Consider the following 19,617-nt stretch of genomic DNA (forward strand, 5'->3'; position numbering starts at 1 on the left):
GAACTCCAGGCCTCAAGAGCTGGTGTCCTGCTGGTTTTAGCTGTGTCCTTGAACCAACACAGCTGATTTATATGGATAAATTACATCCTCAACATGTCTTGAAGTTCTCCAGAGGCCTGGTAATGAACTAATAATTTGACTCAGGTGTGTTGACCCAGGGTGAGATCTAAAACCTGCAGGACACCAGAGACAACAGAGACATACAGACAGCCACAGATTCACAAAGTGAACATAATATCTGTCACATTGTGATTGTAAGCACTTATCCGCATCCACTTTGCTTCTGAAGTCATTGTTAAGTTTATATGATTGTGCAGGAGAACCGATTCTAAAAGCTCTTGTTCCTTTGGGTTGCCTCATTTGCCTGACTGAATGAAGCACAAGTGTTAGTCTAAATTATTCAAATCACTGGTGTTTGGGGTGAAGTTAAGGGATACTTGGATCTTTTAAATGTAACAAATGAGGTTATGAACAATTATAACTACATACAGTGTAGAAAGAAAGCTCACATTCTGTGTGGGTTGTCTTAGTTCTTACCAGGGCATAAAATTAGAGATGAACAACAATACATGATGTATTACACTGTAATTATTTGTTTAACAAAAATAAGCCAAAATGCAGAAGCGGTGAGCGCAAAAAATAAATACTCTCCGTGATTGAATAGCTTTTATAGCTGCTTTGAGCAGCAATAACTTGAAGCAACTTAAAGTAATCTTTTTTTCTTTTAATCCATCTCTTATGTCATTCTGGAGGAATTTTGGCCCACTCTCCTTTACAACATTGCTTCGGTTTATTCAAGTGTGTGACAATTCATTTATGCACAGCTCTCCTAAGGTCCCAACACAGCCTTTCAGTCGGGTTGAAGTCTGGCCTTTGTCTGGGCCACTGCAACACTTTAATTCTTTTATTTTACAGCCATTCTGTTGTAGATTTGCTGCCTTGCTTGGGATCAATGTCCTCTTGCATGACCCAGTTTGCCCAAGGCTTTAGCTGTCAGATAGACAACCTCACATTTGACTATAGAATACTGTGGACAGTGGAGAAGGAGTTCATTGTCGACTCAATGACTGCAAGGTGTCCAGTTCCTGTGGCTGCAAAGAAACCAAAAACCAAAATAATGATCCCTCCACCACAGTCCTGGCAGTTAGTATAAAGTGTTTGTGCTGTTGTGCTGTGTTTGGTTTTCACCAAAACTGGTACTGTGCATTATGGAGATGCTGCATCTCCACTTTGCTCTCATCTGTCCAAATGACGCTGTAAAAACTTTTTGTTCAGATAAAACTTGGCAAATCTAAACCATGCTGCCATGCTCTTTTTAGAGAGAAGAAGCTTTCTCCTAGAAAGCCAAACAAATTATATATTTTCAGTCTTCTTTTAATTGTACTCTCATGAACTTTAACATTTAACATGCTAACTGAGGCCTTCAGACTCTAACATTTCTCTGAACATTGCTCGGTCTGACCTTGGGATGAATTTGCAGGAACGTCCACACCTGGATTTGAAATTGTTTGGAAATTACCATATAACCCTTCGCCAACTAATTGGCAGAAACAATTGCTTCTTCAAGAGCATTGCTGTTGTCTGTACTCTTTGGTATTGTTTTAACACACACCTGAATGCTCCAGACCAGCAAAAAAAAAGAAAGTGACAGAACATACAGTGTGATAACATCAGAAGTGTTGGTTGGATGTGTAAATGGACCTCTGAGGTGACGCTCTAAGTCAGTGTAGGTTTTCAGTTAACACTGACAAATGTCTCACTGGATCTAGTGGAAGTTTGAAATCATAGATGCATGCAATGCTTAAAAAATACATGCATACATACCATACAAACATGCATAAAAAAATCAGATGCCCAGATTATTCCTGTCCCAAAGGCCATTTGTGTAACACTATACAGCTGTTTTTGAAATTCAGTTTTAAAATAAAATATACTGAACATGATACTTCCAAACGCAGCTCTATATTATGATTAAAAATAATAATGGTACTATGAAAATCAGTCATGCCTGCTTGCCATTTTATATCCCCAGTGTGATGGTTCCATTATCAAAAGGAACCACATCCCAAGCTATGAAAACCCAATGAGATGGCACACATTCAGGGAATATGTTTCACGACGAACTTTACGTTCTTTATATTGATTTTACATTACAGTTTATTCAGGCTGACTCTCTCCATCGCACCAGCGTCTAATCATATACTGAATTCTCATTGTTACTGGTGCTGAATTTTTTTCTTGTTTTTTGTAAAGCTATACCCACGCACACAGTTTAGTCTCTTGTGTGTTTGTACAGTCTGTTCTTATTCCAGGTCTTCATGACAAAAAAGTGGTAGTGTGGTTCTTGGCTGGAAGTTACACATACGTAACACCTCAGTGTGTGTGCTTTTAAATTGTGTTTCCTTTGGAGGTTTCGGTAGGTTATCGTCACGGTTTGTGCCTACGTGCTTTTGTTTTTTGGCAGGTTTGTTATGTGTAGGTTGTTTTTGTGCCGGGATAAAACCAAATCATAATGCTGAAGTCCTTTTTATTCATGAATGCTGTATGTGCAAGTGTTACTTTATTTCTGTGCGTAGGATTAACTGGGTCTGGTTAGCACGGAAAGCTCACCAGCCTACAAGGGAGAGCAAAGAGGTGACAAAAATGAAATAGAAGAAGAGACAGAAGGATGCGGTTGAAAGTTTTTCTATTTTCTTTTCCTGTCTGACAAGTATATTGCAGTCTCCCACAATAACAAGACAACAACAAAGCAACCAAGCGTGGAGGCAGATTATGACAGGAACATTTAAAAGGTTGTGCAGCAGAGGAATTTGAATGTGACACTTCAAGTTTCGTGACCTGTTACTGTGTTTCTGCGTGTGAATGTATTTTGCATCTGCTTAAAAGTATTTTGGGTGTGTTGTCGTTATTTTTTTTAACTTATGCCAGTCAAGGGGAAGTGTTCAAGAGAACAAGGCTGGACTGCGTGTTGTCTATCCCACTGAAATCTGATATAACGATGATTAACACACAGCAGTTGTTGCCTTCATCTACCTCTCCGAAAGTGTTTAATGTTTCCTGGCCTTGATGTGTAAAGTGATTTATGATTTCTCTGTCATGTCATTATTTATTTATTTATTTTGTTCTTCCCAGACATGAAGCAAGTTGAAAATTGTGCGCTTTTAAGCTTGATAACTGAAGTCAAATCTATTTTGATTTTATAGCTGCTCACTTTCACTTGCTTTAGAGGAGCCATGTCAAAGAGGACATGAAAGTCAGTTTCAATATAATTATACAAAATCGGTTTTGCTATTTCTTGTGTGGGTGTACATCAGAGAACATGTTCATACTTTTGCATGCAAAAAAACACAGGCCTGTCTGCATTAATGTGAATGTGCTTGTTAAATACTGCACCATTTGAAAGTCTGCTCTGCAGCTAATGGCTTTATTGTGGGACCTCAAAGCAAAAAAAAAATTAATTTGTCATTTTCCACATGTTCCCTGTGCTGCCCCGTGCAACTTGCATCCCTCACACACCATTGCACTCGATCTGTTTGTGGCAGGATATCCTCCCAAACGTGGTAAATCTGTGCAGAAGGATTAATTGCCATGCCTTCATAAAAAGGTATTCTTCAAATTAGATGGGATGGAATTGAAATGAGCAAATTAGCAGTGCAGAAGAGAATAACATATCACTTTCCATCTATTTTTTATTAAAAAAAGAGACGACGTGAGCAGCTGTTATTATTGCTCATTAGATTTTATAACCTGGTAATTTCAAAGATCTGTAAACCTGATAAAATCAAGGAATAATCGAACAAAACTAAATGATTTCAGTGTTCCCGGGTTTTTATTACACTCAATTTTGTAGATGGGCACTGCGAAAATTATAAGTCATTACACATGAGGCCCTTGTCAGCCTGATCTTCTTGTACAATTTGTTATTGGAGAATAAGTTCAGGGCCATTTGAGCCTATTTACAGACTTCATTCTGCCATAGCTAAGTTCTGCACAAAGCCTTAATCAAAACTGCAATTTAAAACAGCTCTCACACTGTGCTGCTGTTCTTGGTTTTATTCATAGTGGGCTCAGAACTAGATGGAATGAGACAGAGCTATATTAAAATGGAGCCTAAAAGAGTCAAACAGTACAGAGCAGAACGGAGCCAAACAGAGAGCAGCCGTCAGAAATGTAATTGAACAGAGGAGAGCAGAATGAAACACAGACACTCCTACGTTAGCAAGGTTGTTTCGTTTTTTTCACACTCTGGACTGTGGTTATATATATATGTCTTGGTTCATTGGACCTGTACAGCAGATTGTAGTAGAATTGTTTCTTCAAGAGCATTGCTGTTGTCTGTACTCTTTGGTATTGTTTTAACACACACCTGAATGCTCCAGACCAGCAAAAAAAAAGAAAGTGACAGAACATACAGTGTGATAACATCAGAAGTGTTGGTTGGATGTGTAAATGGACCTCTGAGGTGACGCTCTAAGTCAGTGTAGGTGTTCAGTTAACACTGACAAATGTCTCACTGGATCTAGTGGAAGTTTGAAATCATAGATGCATGCAATGCATGCTCGTTTTTTTCACACTCTGGACTGTGGTTATATATATATGTCTTGGTTCATTGGACCTGTACAGCAGATTGTAGTAGAGTTGAGTGAACAGTGACTAATGGCTGCTGCAGGGCTGAATCATATTGTCAGGGAATGAAACATATTGTTGTTGAGAGGTTCACTTTAAACACTTCACTTGGCTGTTGGAGGTCTCCATACAATGCAATCAGAGGCAACTGCAACTAGAAAACGTACATCCACAGACTTAAGCATATTCAAATAGATGGACAGGCACACATAAAACAGATCAAATCAAACATGTAGTCATCTTGGATAACGTGCTTTCATCTGCCACATCTTTCCCTTCATTTTTTGTGGTCCACTCTTTCTCTCTTGCTGAACCTCGTGTCATAGTGACAATAACAGTGCAACATTGAATTAAAAGCAGTAAAAGGGGAAGAAGTAGGAATGCTTTCTCTGTGTGCACGCAGTTCAAAGACCAGCTGGAATGATGGTTTTCTCACATGTTGGCCTTCCTGTTGCCATGAAGTGTGGAAGTTCATCCTAGGTGGCAGTTTTAATAGATGTCATCCACAGTCATCTACACCACCTGGCTATCAACTCCTGGAGGTGATGACTCATGCTATTAGTGAGCGGGTGTATTTGTGTGTAATATGATTAAGCTTATTAAAATTTGAAAATAGAGGGTGTTGATATTCTCTTTCAGCCCTTTCCTTGCTTTCAAAACACTTTTTAGTTCCTCATTAAAATAGATCCAAGTAAGGATTTGTGTAAGCATATCATCAAATGAATTATAGTACCACCACTAAAACCAATTTTTAGATTTCTGGTGACATGCTCGTTTTTTGGAACACAATATAAATAATATTTGATCATCATTTGACAGCTACTCTGTTATTTGTGAAGAACAATAGAAAACATTTGACAGCTTCAGTTTCTTTAATATGTCCCCACATTCATTTTCTGCCTTACAGAAAGAAGGTTCTGCTGTTTAGGCTCTTTCTGTGTCAAGTTTGCATGTTCTTGCAGAGTCTTTGTGGATTTTCTGCGGGTTCTCTCGTTTTCTGCCTGTGATGGTGATCCATCCAGGGTGCTTTCCTCCTCTTGGTATACACTCGGGGAGTTTCAACACCAGAATCTGAGTCAGCAGTGCTCTACTGTGTTTAATCAAATGACACTAAACATAGAACATATTTTGTTGTTACATTTCTGTGCATTTAAAATCAAACTTTAAAAACATCAAATCAAAGTAAGAAGCACAAAAAACGTTTTTTTTCTGATGCCAGCAGAATATGTTGTTTTGACTTTTAATCGAATAACAGTGTCAATTTGAGATAATTTTTTATCTGTCTCCACCTCTGCTGTGAATTGATAGTTTGGCAGTGCCTGCTAGGTGCTGTCACAACAGCTTGATGAGTGACAGTGAAGTAGTCAGATAAGGAACTCGGATAACCCTGTCAACACTATCTCGTCTCTCTGAAACAGCTAACAGAGCCTCAGGCTGCACACACAACACCAGGGCGTGATTGACATTTACTAAAATTCTATAAGTTGAACCATCCTGAATTCAGACCGAGCTGGGCTGCTGCTCTGCTCGATTTTAGAACATTTTTTGGCTCTTAAATTGGAACGTGATTGGCAATTAGTTGAAGATTAGAAGTAGTATGATGGGTATAACCATGGATGATCGAGATCAGCCATCTGACACAATGGTTTCTTGATAACCAAGAAAACTTTGCTCTCAGTGTTAATAAGACCAAGTAGCTGATTGTGGATTTCAAGCAGACAAGGAGAGAGCATGACCCCGTTTACATTAACAGAACCTCAGATGACCATCACAGAGGATCCCAAACTGTCCACATGCACACCAATAATATGATGAGGAAGACTCAACAACCCCTGTACAACCTCTGGCACCTGCAGAAATTTAGCGTGAGCTCCAGCATTCTCAGTTCCATTGAAAGCATCCTGCTGTGCTGCTGCATCATCTGGTACAAAAACTGCACCGTAGAGGAATGCAACGCTCTTCAGAGGTGATTTTCCTGCCCTCCAGGAGATACACAAGCATTGATGCCCTGCCCAAACCCAATGGATCATAAAAGATACTCACCACCCTAACTGAAACCTGTTCATGACCTGTAAGAACTTCCTGCCTGGAAAACACTATAAATGAATCTTTAGTCACATGAGTTTATTATCCTATTTTCAGACATGTACTTTTTTTTTTTTTTTTGCATTTGCACATATCCAAAACATGGTGCCTTATTGTGTTCCTTTTTATTGGGAGCTGCTATTGTGCTGCTAGTCTGGCTCATCCATTTCTTTGCTTTTGTAAATCTGTATGTGGCAGTATTGCTGAATCGGAATATCATTTTAATTGCTGAAAAAAATCTTGCCAGCACCACAAGTTATTATTGCTTTGATTTTTTTTTTTTTTCATTGAATTAGAATTTTTCTTTTCAGTTACTTTATTAGTTTCCAGAGTAGATTTGCATATTTGGGGTATTTCAGGGTATTTCTTTGAAAAAGTTCAGTTTTTATTAGTTTCAGGGACAAAATTTAAGAAGTTCAGAACAGATATTGCAATACAAATACAACAGTTTGAAGAGGTAGTTGTACGCTGAAAAAAACTGAAAAAAAGTTATGTGTATATTTATTATATGTGGTTTTGATGTGAAAAAGTTTCACATAATTTTTGGTGCATTTAGTTTTTGCTTTTTGTGATTTGTATTTTTATTTAATTTGTTAACGTATTAAAAAATTTTCAGTTTGGAATTTTTCAGTTAAAGTAAAAGTTCCATTGCAAAAATTTAATCAAACACTGTGTCACAGTCTGTGGAGACAGTCTGTGTGGGATTGAGAAAGAGGACCCAAATGCAGACACTGGAGAAACAAACTATGGTTTAAACAAAAGGCGAGCCGTTTATTTGGCTGAAAACCCTGAAAACCTAAACCGGGTAATAACTAATAAACTATGAAAACTGTGATGAGAGACATGGACGTGGAACTAAACAGCTACATGCGACAATGGAACTATGAAATAAACTGAACATGAACCTGATCAGTAAGAAGAACTCTGAGACATGGTGTGGCTAGACATGAAACCAAACAGACGACCTGACAAAGACTGAATGAAAACAGATTAAATACACATAAGGGTAATGAGGAAAGTGGAAACACGTGGGGAGACACAGCTAACACAAACGAACATAATGATGCACAGGGGAAGAGTATAACTAAGCACACTGAACATAGAAACACAATACTTTCAAAATAAAACAGGAAACATGGAGAGACATGAACTGGGACACGCAAGCTTTACACAAGAGACAGAGGGAGTAAGAGAGAGAGAGAGACACAAGGGGAACATAGAAAAAACATAAACCAGACTAAAACTTAACAAAGACAAAGTAATAATAACAATAATAGAACTTAAAGTTATGAAATAACTAATACAAAACAACTCAACTCTACCCTTAACTTAAGAACAGCACATGATTTTAACATAATATTAACATAAGAAATCAACAATAAAAAATAACAGAAAACGCTGGGTCACAGAACCAGCCCCTGGCACACTGACGTTTCCTTCAGTCTGTAATGCCTCGAATCAGAAATGGTTGTTTCTGAACTTTGGCAGTGATGTGATGAGAAGCAAAGGTCGAAAATGATTCTAAGGTTGTCTGTGATGCCACATTTGGCATTTAGAAGGAGCAGTATTCAATTCATAAGCTCCAAATGCCATTCACACTCAAATCTTCCAAAGACACATGGGTCTGTTCTTCAGTTTGTGTGAGTACACATGTGACATGTGATGGATTATTTGTTTTTACTTCTTCTTTACCACCTTTTTTCTTCTTCCTTTGCATTTTTTTTTACTTCTATTTCAATAGTTTTGTTTTGTTTATATGCATGACTTGGTAAAGAACCTCAAGGACTGATAGTAACTGGGAGGAGAGAGTCCACTGCACCTTTTGCAACAACACTGAGTGAAACCTAGTGGAGAATGACCAGTTATTTCTCTATGGGATCTCTCAGTATCTATAATTGAATCATTTAAGCACTGCTGGCTATTAGCTGGTGAAGAGACTTTAGTACTTTGAGAGAGGAAAGTGTAGAGATTTTTGCACGTGACATCATAGGAATACAGATTTAGCACGCACACGAGCTGAGCATTGCATCTTCTGGCTTTCATGATATGCTCTGAAAGACTTTTTTCTGGAGTGGTTTTGATCCATTTTTGCCCATCAAGGGACGTATTACTGAAAATCAATAAAAGAATGTTATGAGTGATTACCATTTTCCTGTAAAGCATTTTTAACCTGATGGGCGTGGTATTATCCAGGATGGCTGAAGCAGAGCTCCTGAATGGTTTGATAAGTATAAAAAAGATTTGAATGATATGCTCTGACCTTCATGGTCACCAGATTTCAGCCAAATTGAACCTTTGTTCAATTTCAATTTCATATTAGGAAGTACGACAGCAATCAAAACTATAAATTGCTGCTATATCACTCCAAAATCACTGCCTCGTTAAGACACTCTATGTTGATTCCAATTGGGATCTCTTAGTTTTTGTTTTTTTTTTTGTATGTAAGTGACCTCTTGTGTGCACACATGGCCCTGGTTGCGCGTGAGGACCTTCTAACCTCTTTCTGCTAATAGTAATTGGCTGATACCCTGTAACAGTTGAACTAGAATGAAGCTGTTTGCCAGGAAACTGCCGTGACTTCTCTGTCCTGCTTTCCTCCCTCGGGCCTTTACTCCACCATCTGTTTCTATGAGTGACGGGAGCCTGCTGAGACGCAAATCTATGCTCAAGAGAATCTTTCTGTTCAAGTGTGCAGTGGCTTAGGTTTGATCAGAATGAATTTCGGGTGTTGATGTACTTTGAGCTGTGTAAAACTGCAGAAACTAACATCTGATTGGCAGTAATGCAGGAGTGCGACCAACAGTCATGTTGATGAAGGGTGAGGTTAGTCTAACTTTACATACTGAGCAGCCAGCAAAGTCATATGTAAGCTGTTTGGAAATTGACTTGCGGAATATCCGGGATCTTTCAGCATGTGATAAGAAGAGATCAGTATTTAGAAAAGAATTCTGACACATCATTAGCACATTAGTTTTTTTAAATATATATTTTTTTTGTTTTGCTATGAAATCCTGTTAATAAACTGAATCCAACTGTGCTTAAAGGTGTCAGCTCTATATAGAGTGCTTGTCAGATGGTTTCTACACTGGAAACTGAAAACTTGACACTTTTAACAGGTTAACAGTTGGCCAGGTGTGCCAAGGTGAGGCAGGAATCAGTGTTTGATCTTCTTGCACTCTTTTTTTGAGTATGTGAAACTCTGTGAAAGTCGTTCATGAATATTAAAACAGATGAGAAATATCTGGCATTTATTAGACATAAAGAGAACACTCAGTTGGGTTCAGGCAATGTGTGTCAGTTTAAAGACCTCAACGGTTTTGATGAGATCCAAGTCAGTGTGGCCAGGACACTAGATCAGAGCATCTCTGAAACAGCCAGGCTGCTGCACTGCTCAACAATTGGTAGATTTTTTTTAAATGTGTGGATTAAAGCATGTTTGGTGCATTAATGAGTGTTTATGGCACTAAAATAGTGGGTACTGTGACTTTACAAAAAAAACGGCATAAAATATCACACGAATTATCCGTGTATATCTTTTAGCTGCAGATACAATTTCAGTCACTTGTACATGTTCTATAGATTTACCTTGATGCAGTGTAATAATTATAGTTGCACTTCTCTCTGATCAAAAGAGCATCTGCTTTAGCGCAGCACAAATACACCCACCGAGTGTAGTTTTTTTTTCTTCTTCACATGGACGGGGGGAGGAAGGCACTGGAGAAAGTAATGCTATAATGTTGTATTAGATAATTACATATGGGGGGATTGGATGTGGTAGATAAAGGAAAAGGAGACTCTGTGAGAAGAGCCAGAAAGAAGTGACGGACACAAAAAAGAGAGGGAGCGAGAGATGGGGAAAGAGGATGGGAATGAAGGAGAATGGAGAGGGGCAGAGCGAAGGGAGGGGATGGAAGAAAGAGGATTTATTGAGGCTGCAGGGAAGAGCAGCGTGATAGCTCTCTGATGGATTAGAGGAATGTATGAGAAATGGAATGAAGAGGGGAGAAAGCGCAAGGAGAGAAAAGTGAAGTTTGTGGGCCTCCTTGGGGCAGCTCTAAACACTGGTATCATTAATGTAGTTTAAAGAAGTGTACTCACCGAGAAGGGTCTTTTTTTTAAAGGCCACCTGTGGGTATTAGAGAGGGAGGAATCAGGCAAGGGAGAGAGATGGGGACAGGGTGACAGTCAGATAGTGTAATGAGAAATTGAGTTTGAAAAAGAGAAGAGATATTGAAAAAGTAGAATCAGGAAATTGCTGTGGCCATTGGCAGATTGGAGAGTGTGTCATGATTTCACAATAGGAGAAGAAGGACGGGTATTAACCAGGGGAGGACAGTATACTGCCTTTATTTCACTTCACTTCTGCTCACTGCAAACCAGATCAGTAACTCTGAGTAGAGTGTGTGTGTTTGTCAGTGTGCTGGAGTGAGAGTATTTCTTTGGTCCAACACTTTTCTGTACGATTCTGTGAGAGGATTTTCTATACATTTCATGGCAAATAAATATTTTATACTTTAAAGGTAGCAGATACCCGGCAGGCACTCAAGATATTCTCTGTATTTATCTTCAGTCTGTTCTTCTGTTATCCAGCCAAGTCAAGTTTCTTTGTCTCGCTATCCATTCAGCCCAATGAAGGGAAACTGGAAACAAAGACTCCAATTAGTCAGGCAATTAGACTGCTGTTTTGTGTCCTCTACTCATCCTCTGAGTCACACACTAATAGTTATTCTTTCCTCTTAAATCTCTCATTTGCCCTTCACTTGTTCTTTAATGTTTTTTTCCCCTTTTCTTTTCTGGCAGGACGTGATCAGTGATCAGTGGTATTCACTGTATGTATGTATTTTTTTCCTTCAAGAAATCATTTATAATCCCCTGTGTTTTTTTTTCTTTCAGTTTATTTGCTATTTATCGCTTCTCCTTCATCTTTCTTTCCGTCTGTGTCTTTGTCACTTCATCTCTTTCGTCCGGAGCCTGCCTCATCATCCATCACGATTGGTGTGACCAGTCCTCCTACACTGTTCCTCTATGCTCTTTTGTTTGTCTTTCTCATTCTCCATCTTTTGCTGCGTTCTTTCAGTTTTATAAAACACTTTGAAGTATCTCAAATTCTCTTCATCATAATTTGTCATATTCATTTTTGAAAAATTATTTTTGATTCAAATCTTTTTCTGGTGCTTTAATTTCCCCCCAAAAAAATCTTCATATTTTTCACACCAGACTGAAAACAGAAACAAGGCAAAGACACAAATTTATGTAAAGTTTAAAACAGGAAATAGCTATAAGCCGAAAAGTGCCAACAGTTATTCTCTCATGGGTAAACAAATATATGAACAGTGGAACAAAATTACACAAATCAAACGTGAAATGGCCTACAAAATGACTGTGAAGTTATAAAGGGAATAGATAAACAAAGGACAGAAAAGTACGTGAATAAAACTTAATGTTCTGCTCTCTTCATATTTTTCCATTATTTGCTTCTCTGTGTGATACGTTTTTTTTCTTTGTCTTACTTTGCCTTTGTTTCAGTTATAGTTTTATCTGCTGTCTCTCTGTGTGTTTGGTTTTTCTGGCTTCTTTTAACTAGTAAGGTAAGCAAACCTGTGCCGGACAAGTGTGCCGTGAATAGGCTTGCATCTGTAAGAGTGGAGCTAAAGGAAAGAGATGTCAAACGTTGACAGGCAGTAGTATGTTGTATTCAGCTTTTATTTTAATGTGATTGTCCTTCATATCTTTAATCAATGTAACACAGAAATATTGTGGCGGCAGGCTGCATCCTCTCAGCTCTCATATTAAATTATCCCCCAGATCGAGTCAGATTATAGGCTTAAGTAGAGAATCTAATGAAGGTTCAGGAAATAGGATCATATTCTCTAAAATGATCTCAAGTTGTTTGGGCACGGATGTGAAGTGGATATGCTAAAAGTCAAAAAAATTGATTAGTAAGCCAGGTTGGTCAGGGGGGAAAAAAAGATGGCATGTGTTAACCAAAAATGAAATTTGGTAGAATTAGTACAGCGAGATTAGTTTCTCTAATAAATTCCCCTTTTTAAAACTGGTGTCTGATTGTAATAGTTTCATGTGATATCCTTCACTGTTTATTGCCTACTGGTCTCTTCTCAAGTCTCAATTACTCAATCCTGCTGCATATCTAACATTAACCATGATGGGTCTTTTCACTGTGTTTAATATAGTTATAGTTAAATATAAGATTTGTCTTTGGATTTTAATCACAGCTCAGCGTAAATTACGGGGTTATGAATGGGGTGATGTTTGAATCGTTTGGGAGAGGGCGAGCAGGGTTCCAAAAGCTGAAAGTGGCACTTACTTTTCTGAGTGCCATTTTAGCAGCTGCACAGAGAGATATTCCCTATTCATGAGAGAGTGACCTTAGCACACTGTCACTGCTCCCGTGCACCTGCAATGATTTATTGGTTACAGAAAGCTGGGCAGCCGGATGATGCAGCGGCGTTTATGCATGGGGAGGGGGGGGGGGACACGTGACCATCCTCCTTCAGCTTTTGTCCTTTTCTTTCAACTCGGTCAACAACATCAGAAATGAAAACACACACACACAGTCTAACTGTTAAGGGGTGTTTTAAATGGTAAAATATATGCTCAATTCCACCTAAATTCAACCAAGACGTGTTGTTTCAATTATAGCTCTACAGTAGGGCAACGTTTAGATCAAAATTAAACATATATGTATAAGTTCTTGTCCAGATACCTGGACAAGAACTGATACACTGATGAGATTTTGGATACTGTGCATCAAATTCTTGCCTTCTGATGTTTTGCTGGAGCCAGTCTTCCAGTTTGGGGATGGTCACAGCTCCTAATGCTGCTGTTACCACTGGGACCACTTTAGTCTGCAGGGTCTTGGTCAGTGGTTGTTGATCAATGGTCATGAGAATTTGCATAATTATGATTAAGGAACTGACCTCCCAGCCCATTGTTCCTTCAGTGGGCTGGTTTCAGTCATTATGCAAATGTACTGTTTATAAGATTGGAAACCTGCAGTCAGCTGAGACTGAAGAAGTCACTTGGATGAGTGACGAAACGTTTCTCCCACAAAACGCTACGTCCAGATGAACAGAATCAACTTTTTGGAGATTTAGTCTGCAGAGATCTATCACAAGCCACATCTATCACAAGTGTAGGCCTCTGGTCCTATGTCTGGTTGGTTGAGCAGCATGTCCATAGGATCTTAACCCTGTTCTTCTCAACCACTTCTGTCAGTGTCTCCCATGGACGCTTTAGGACTTTTAGTTCATATGAGGCACAGATATTCCTGTACACTGTCCCAGCTTGCATCTTACACCCTGCTACAATGTGTTGGATAATCTCCGGGGTACCTTAGCACAATCTGCAACCTTGGTTCTGTCGGCTATGGCTACTGAAGCCTCCATGGATCTGATCCTTAGTTTGTTCTTCTACTCGCATGATCAAATACTCTGTGCTGTCCATTAGGCAGGCTTTCTCTAGCGAGTGGTAGGATTTCTTTATGTCAGTCACTTCCTCTGTCTGTCATTGGTACACCCCATGCAGTTTGGTTTTCCACAAAGCCATTCCTCTTCCTGTTCCTGTTATGTCTTCAGCTGCTTGAGACACTCTTGGAGCAGCTCATCTCAGGGGACTATCTTCGTGATGTATTTATGGATGCATCCATATTTCATCCTGAATAGTGGCTCTGACACTCACTAATCCTCACTCTCCCTCTTTCCATTGTTCATAGAGCCTCAGGGTGTTGGACTTCAGGTGGAGATCTCAGTGCATTGTGAGGAGTATTCGTGTCTTGATGTCAGTGGCATCTGTCTCCTCCTGTGACCATTTTCTTCTTCTTATTATTATTTTTGTATTCCAGTTGCGTATCTGCTGACCAGTGGGTCATATGTATTGATGGCTTGGATCTTATTCCAGCCATTCAGCTGGCTTCTAAGAACCTGTCTTACCTCCTTGGAGGTATCTGTGCATCCTTATCATGATTCCTCTTGCGTATAGTGTCAAGGATCACATATAACAAAATTATTTCTGTTTGCTTGCTTTTCCCTTATATTTTTTAAAATCACATCCGTCCTGCTTTTCTCAGGCTATTTTCAATTCAAAACAAAGACTTCATCAAAGAAAATCAGTTTGTATTTGTGTTAGGAGACAAACGGGAGACAGAAGAAAAGGAAGGGAAAACATCAAAGAAAATAGTCACAGGAAACAGAAACAAAGAAAGATCTGAGCAAATCAGACGACACAAAAATGGTGGAGATGACTGCAGATAACGCCAGAAATCATAGGAGGAAATCACAGTCCACGCATGGATACATATGCATGATGACACTAATGTACATGTGTGTTTTGAGGGGTAATGGTGTGTTCAGCAGTGTTTTGGTGTCTCCCACGCAGTAACAGTTGGAGGCCTGTTATCCATGAAGTGTTTTTAAAACTGAAATATTGCATTATCACATTGTAAGAAAAAATATACCCAGTAAAACTTTAAATCAGTCCTCTACTTAGCCTAGCCAGGAGTTTCAGAGAAATACTGGAGCTTGCATAAGAGCAAAATATTAATTAATGCACAGCATCGATCGTGATTAATTCAGGACATGAGGATTTTTATATTGTGGCTTACTGCCATTTTTTTTGCCTTCTTGCCTGTAGGACAGCATAGATAGATTAACCCTATATATATATATATATATATATATATATATATATATATATATATATATATATATATATATATATATATATATATATATATATATATATATATATATATATATAGATATGGTAATGTTCAATATCTAATAATAATAATTGCTCTTTCCTTGTTTCCCCTCTAGTCTGATCTCATCCAGACGATACTACTTTGAGATTCTACACAAGCAGGATGACAAGGGCTCGGATCACGTAGAGGTTGGGGTAAGTGTACCTACCCCACTTCTGTGGTTTTGCCTCTCTGAGTACATCTTTTTCCTCACAATTATTTCGACTTCAGCAGTCTGAGTGTCTGTGTATGAAACTTGCTTCAGCTGTCTGGTGAAAACCTTGCCCTTTGACAGGAAAATTTCCATTTAGTTTTAACTTGTACCCTGTGTTTAACAGTGTCAGAGTAGTGACTGAATAGATAAAGAATGAAAGGAAATGTTTGAAGGCGAAAGCTAACCTTCACCTCCTTTACTGTGTATTACTTTGCATTTCTTAGTCTTTCAGTGTATTCATCTGTCCACTTTAACTACAACTTTATCCAATACATGCCCAGCTTGTTGGTGCACTGGCTTTTCCTTTCTTTCACTTTGATTCTGCTATGCACCATTTCTCACTCACTGGTTTTTTGCACCTCAGGCAAAGCAAAGAGATGAGTGAGGCTTAATTTCGAGATGAAGTTTCAAACGAGAGCCCATACGCCTCGTGTGAGCTTGTACGTTGAGTAGGAAGGCGGATGATAAAAAGAGATCACTGCTGTGTGCGTATGGAATGAATCTTTTAATAAGCCTCAGGTTATCTTCATCATGGTGACCATTATAAGAGGAAGAACAGCAGCTGTACTCTTGGAGTTGAACTCTTCTTAAATAGAAGTTGTTGTTTTTTTACCCTCAAGGTTAACAATTTGTTTTATTTTTTTGCACTTCTTTCTCTTTCTGTAGCCTCTGGTTGCTTTCCTCTACTAAATCAATTTTGTTACTTTCTGCATGATTGTATACTTTATTGTCCTGTCATATTTTTTGTTTCTATTTAAAGAAAAAAGGTAATCACTTCCCATTTTGCTAATCATTACCACATTTGCTAGCAATGGCAAACACTAGTACACCAATGTTACCGAATGGTGCTCATAAAGTACAGTATTGTACTCTGATCTCTCCTTTTTTCAGTCTACTGGCAATATTTTCCCTGAGTTTCACACAAGCAGTTTGTTAAGTTATCCATTATTGGCAGGTCACAGTACTATACAGGTTCTGTGGGATGTTTTGGGTCATTGATGTGAGTGTGTTATGAATATGCTGCCACTGAGTTGACAGTGAGAATAGAATATTTGAGTTAAATCTGCAGAAATACAGTGTTGTCCATTTTATTAGGCTACTGACTGCTACTCGTAAATTGAAGAAACGCGTGCCTCTGCAAAGGGATCCATCAATGTATAGTGTTATGTATGCATTGTGGAGATATTTTAAGCTTGTTCATTCTTCTAATGTGTTTAGTCCTATTATTCCGCTGTTTAGGACAAGCATGGTGCTGCTTTAAATTAGCTGAGTAATTAATTGCTATTTCCAGGAATCAGGCGGGGGTGTTGTTTAGATGGCATGAGTTGCATCTCCTCACTGTGCTGTCATTTTGTGTCAGACAATGGTGGCAAGCAGGCCGCCGTGCCGTTGCTGCCAGGGGTTCTAACTTAAATGGGGTATAGCCTGATGCAGAACTGTTTCTCCACTTGGCTTTAATTTGATTTTCACAGTTGGGTTTTTTTTCACCTGTGGCCAAACTTATGTGAACTGTAAATATACCGCACTAATCCACTGCTTTAAAGAAAATGGGAAATGTAAAACAAAAAGTGGACTGTTAAACACTTTAATGGACCTTCATTTATGCCTGCAACAGTTAGCCAACCCTCACAGTGCACCAAATAATCCCTAGAGGGATGACTGTCATTGCCGCCCAGCGACTGCAGGAATCAACAATGTGTTATCCTCATACCTGGCGTAGATCAAAAGGTTGAGGTAACTCCAGCAGCAGACAGACTCTAGTACAAGATTAAAAAGAGAATCCCCTATCCAAGCAACTATATCATAGCTATTTGCAAGGAGCTATAAAGAAAATCCTATTAGTTTCTCACAGAGTGTTCTCTAGGGCATTACACATAATTATTTTTTTGTTTTATATGACATGTTAATTACACCATCTGTGTATATGTATAGTATATGATTTAAAGCTAATCTGCTGAATTTTGTGGCTATGTCTAGTTGTGGTTACCTCTAGCAGCATACAAACGACAATAGAGACAAGGTTATTTCTTTCTTGATTTCATGTATTAGAGGAGATTAAGTAATGGTATTGACCATTACTTGGAGATCAGCCTACTGCAAAGTGGAAGAAGGAGAACAAAATGGTAATAGAATTAGGCATTAGACAGTAGATGTAGATGATGTAAAATGAAAGATGAGGAGAAATAAATTTGACCTGAAATATGAAGAAAAAGTAAGAAGAATGTATAAACGGTATGTGCTGAAAGCCCTTATCTGAAGTATTTCTATACTTTATGGCAGCGGTCCCCAACCCCCGGGCCTCGGACCGGTACTGGTCTGTGAGTCGTTTGGTACCGGGCCGCGAGAGTTGAGGCTCGGTGCGAAATGTATGGTTTTCAGGGTTTTTATCGGTTTTCAGCGTTATTTTGTTATCGTTTTTATCGTTAACTCTGTTTTCCTGGGTCTTTTCATGTGTGTTATGAATAAATCTTCTTTTTTTCGGTACCGGTACTAGTTTTATTTTGTTGTATTTATCCGCGACACCTTAAAGGCCGGTCCGTGAAAATATTGTCGGGCATAAACCGGTCCATGGCGCAAAAAAGGTTGAGGACGGCTGCTTTATGGTATTCTTTCTTAACAGACTTTGCCAGTCATCCACATACAGCTAATGTGACTGTATCTACTAATGAATCAAGGCCACATGGAAATCCATCTCTCTCTTTCCATTTCTTGTTCTTTCTTTTTCTGCCTGGTAGCCAACTACCCATGAGGCCGTCAATGTGGGTTTCTACTAGTAGAAACAATTTAATGAAGCACGTAAAAGTTCTGCAGGAGCTCAAGATTGTGTGGAGGAATGTATGTGTAGTTGTGTGTATGTGTGTTGTGTCTGGTACACTGTCTTAGGAAGGCCCCTGTGTGTGATTTAACAGTGGAATACATTTCACACCATGACAAAAATAGCAGATTTACCGTGACCATCCTAGAACAGCATAAGCCCAGGACTCACATAAATCCACTGGAACCCAGGCGCTCATTTGTTAAACAACAGATAGCGTGGATTCACAGCTCTTTCTCCTATGTTCTGTGGGAAGCGGCGATTGTATGGCCAAAGGTGGACTTGTTCCTCTGGGGAATTTATTTCTCTAGTAGCGATTCCTCTGAAGAAATGAGGTGGAGTAAATAGTGAATAATACACAAGCACAATCTGAACGTTCTATTTTGGTTGGAAAATAAGAGAGAAAATCCTTGTTTTGCCTGTGTTGGCATCCTTCCATTTCATTGTGGGTACGATTTAGGGAAAATAGCTGCAGGGAGGTGGGACATAAACAACATTAGAGACAGGAAGAGACAGGTTCAGAATTCACTATTCGTTCCTCAAGGGGGTGGAAACAACTTTGTGTTTAGGAAGAGCAGGACAATATCTCAAGAGACTGTTAACTTGTTATAGTAAGTAGACACATTACCAACCCACATTTCAAGTGACTATTTCCTCTGCAATCTGTGCGTACCTGCCTGTGTGTTTTCCTTCAGATAAATGTTTTTTAAAGTGATGGATTTTTTAAATGGAACGTGCGATATGACAGATGATTTAGTGAGCAGCAGTTTCATTAACTTTCCTAATTACCATCTGGATCTTTGTCAGTAAAACACAGAACCTTTCCACTCGCCTAATGGAAAACATCTATTGCTAGCACTGTGACAGAATGAAGGAAAGCTTTGGTCATTAAATGCTATGATTGAGAGAAAGAGTCGCAGGGAAAGGAAGAGAAGAAAGTCACGCCTTAATTAGCAATGGCAAGTTTATGGTCAGGCTGGGGTGAGGCATTTCAATGCAGGAATTTAGTGCCCACCAGTTAACACACACGCCCATGTCTGCACACACCCGTCAACCCAAACTCTGCACATTCTGCATTTATTCAGAGGCACAACCATCACACAAGCACATGCAGGCCTC

General features: G+C 39.0%; 1 protein-coding gene across 1 annotated transcript in view; it reads left to right on the forward strand.

Moving 5' to 3' along the window:
- b4galnt4a (beta-1,4-N-acetyl-galactosaminyl transferase 4a) overlaps window positions 1–19,617 on the forward strand; it is a 145,595-nt gene that overhangs the window by 104,987 nt on the left and 20,991 nt on the right. Inside the window, exon 8 of the mRNA XM_084932971.1 lies at window positions 15,546–15,624. Coding sequence (XP_084789097.1) covers window positions 15,546–15,624 — 79 coding nt within the window. The remainder of the gene's footprint in view (window positions 1–15,545; window positions 15,625–19,617) is intronic.

The sequence above is a fragment of the Perissodus microlepis genome, chromosome 7 (genome assembly GCF_051167445.1).
Source record: "Perissodus microlepis isolate ML-2025 ecotype Zambia chromosome 7, ASM5116744v1, whole genome shotgun sequence".
NCBI lineage: Eukaryota > Metazoa > Chordata > Actinopteri > Cichliformes > Cichlidae > Perissodus > Perissodus microlepis.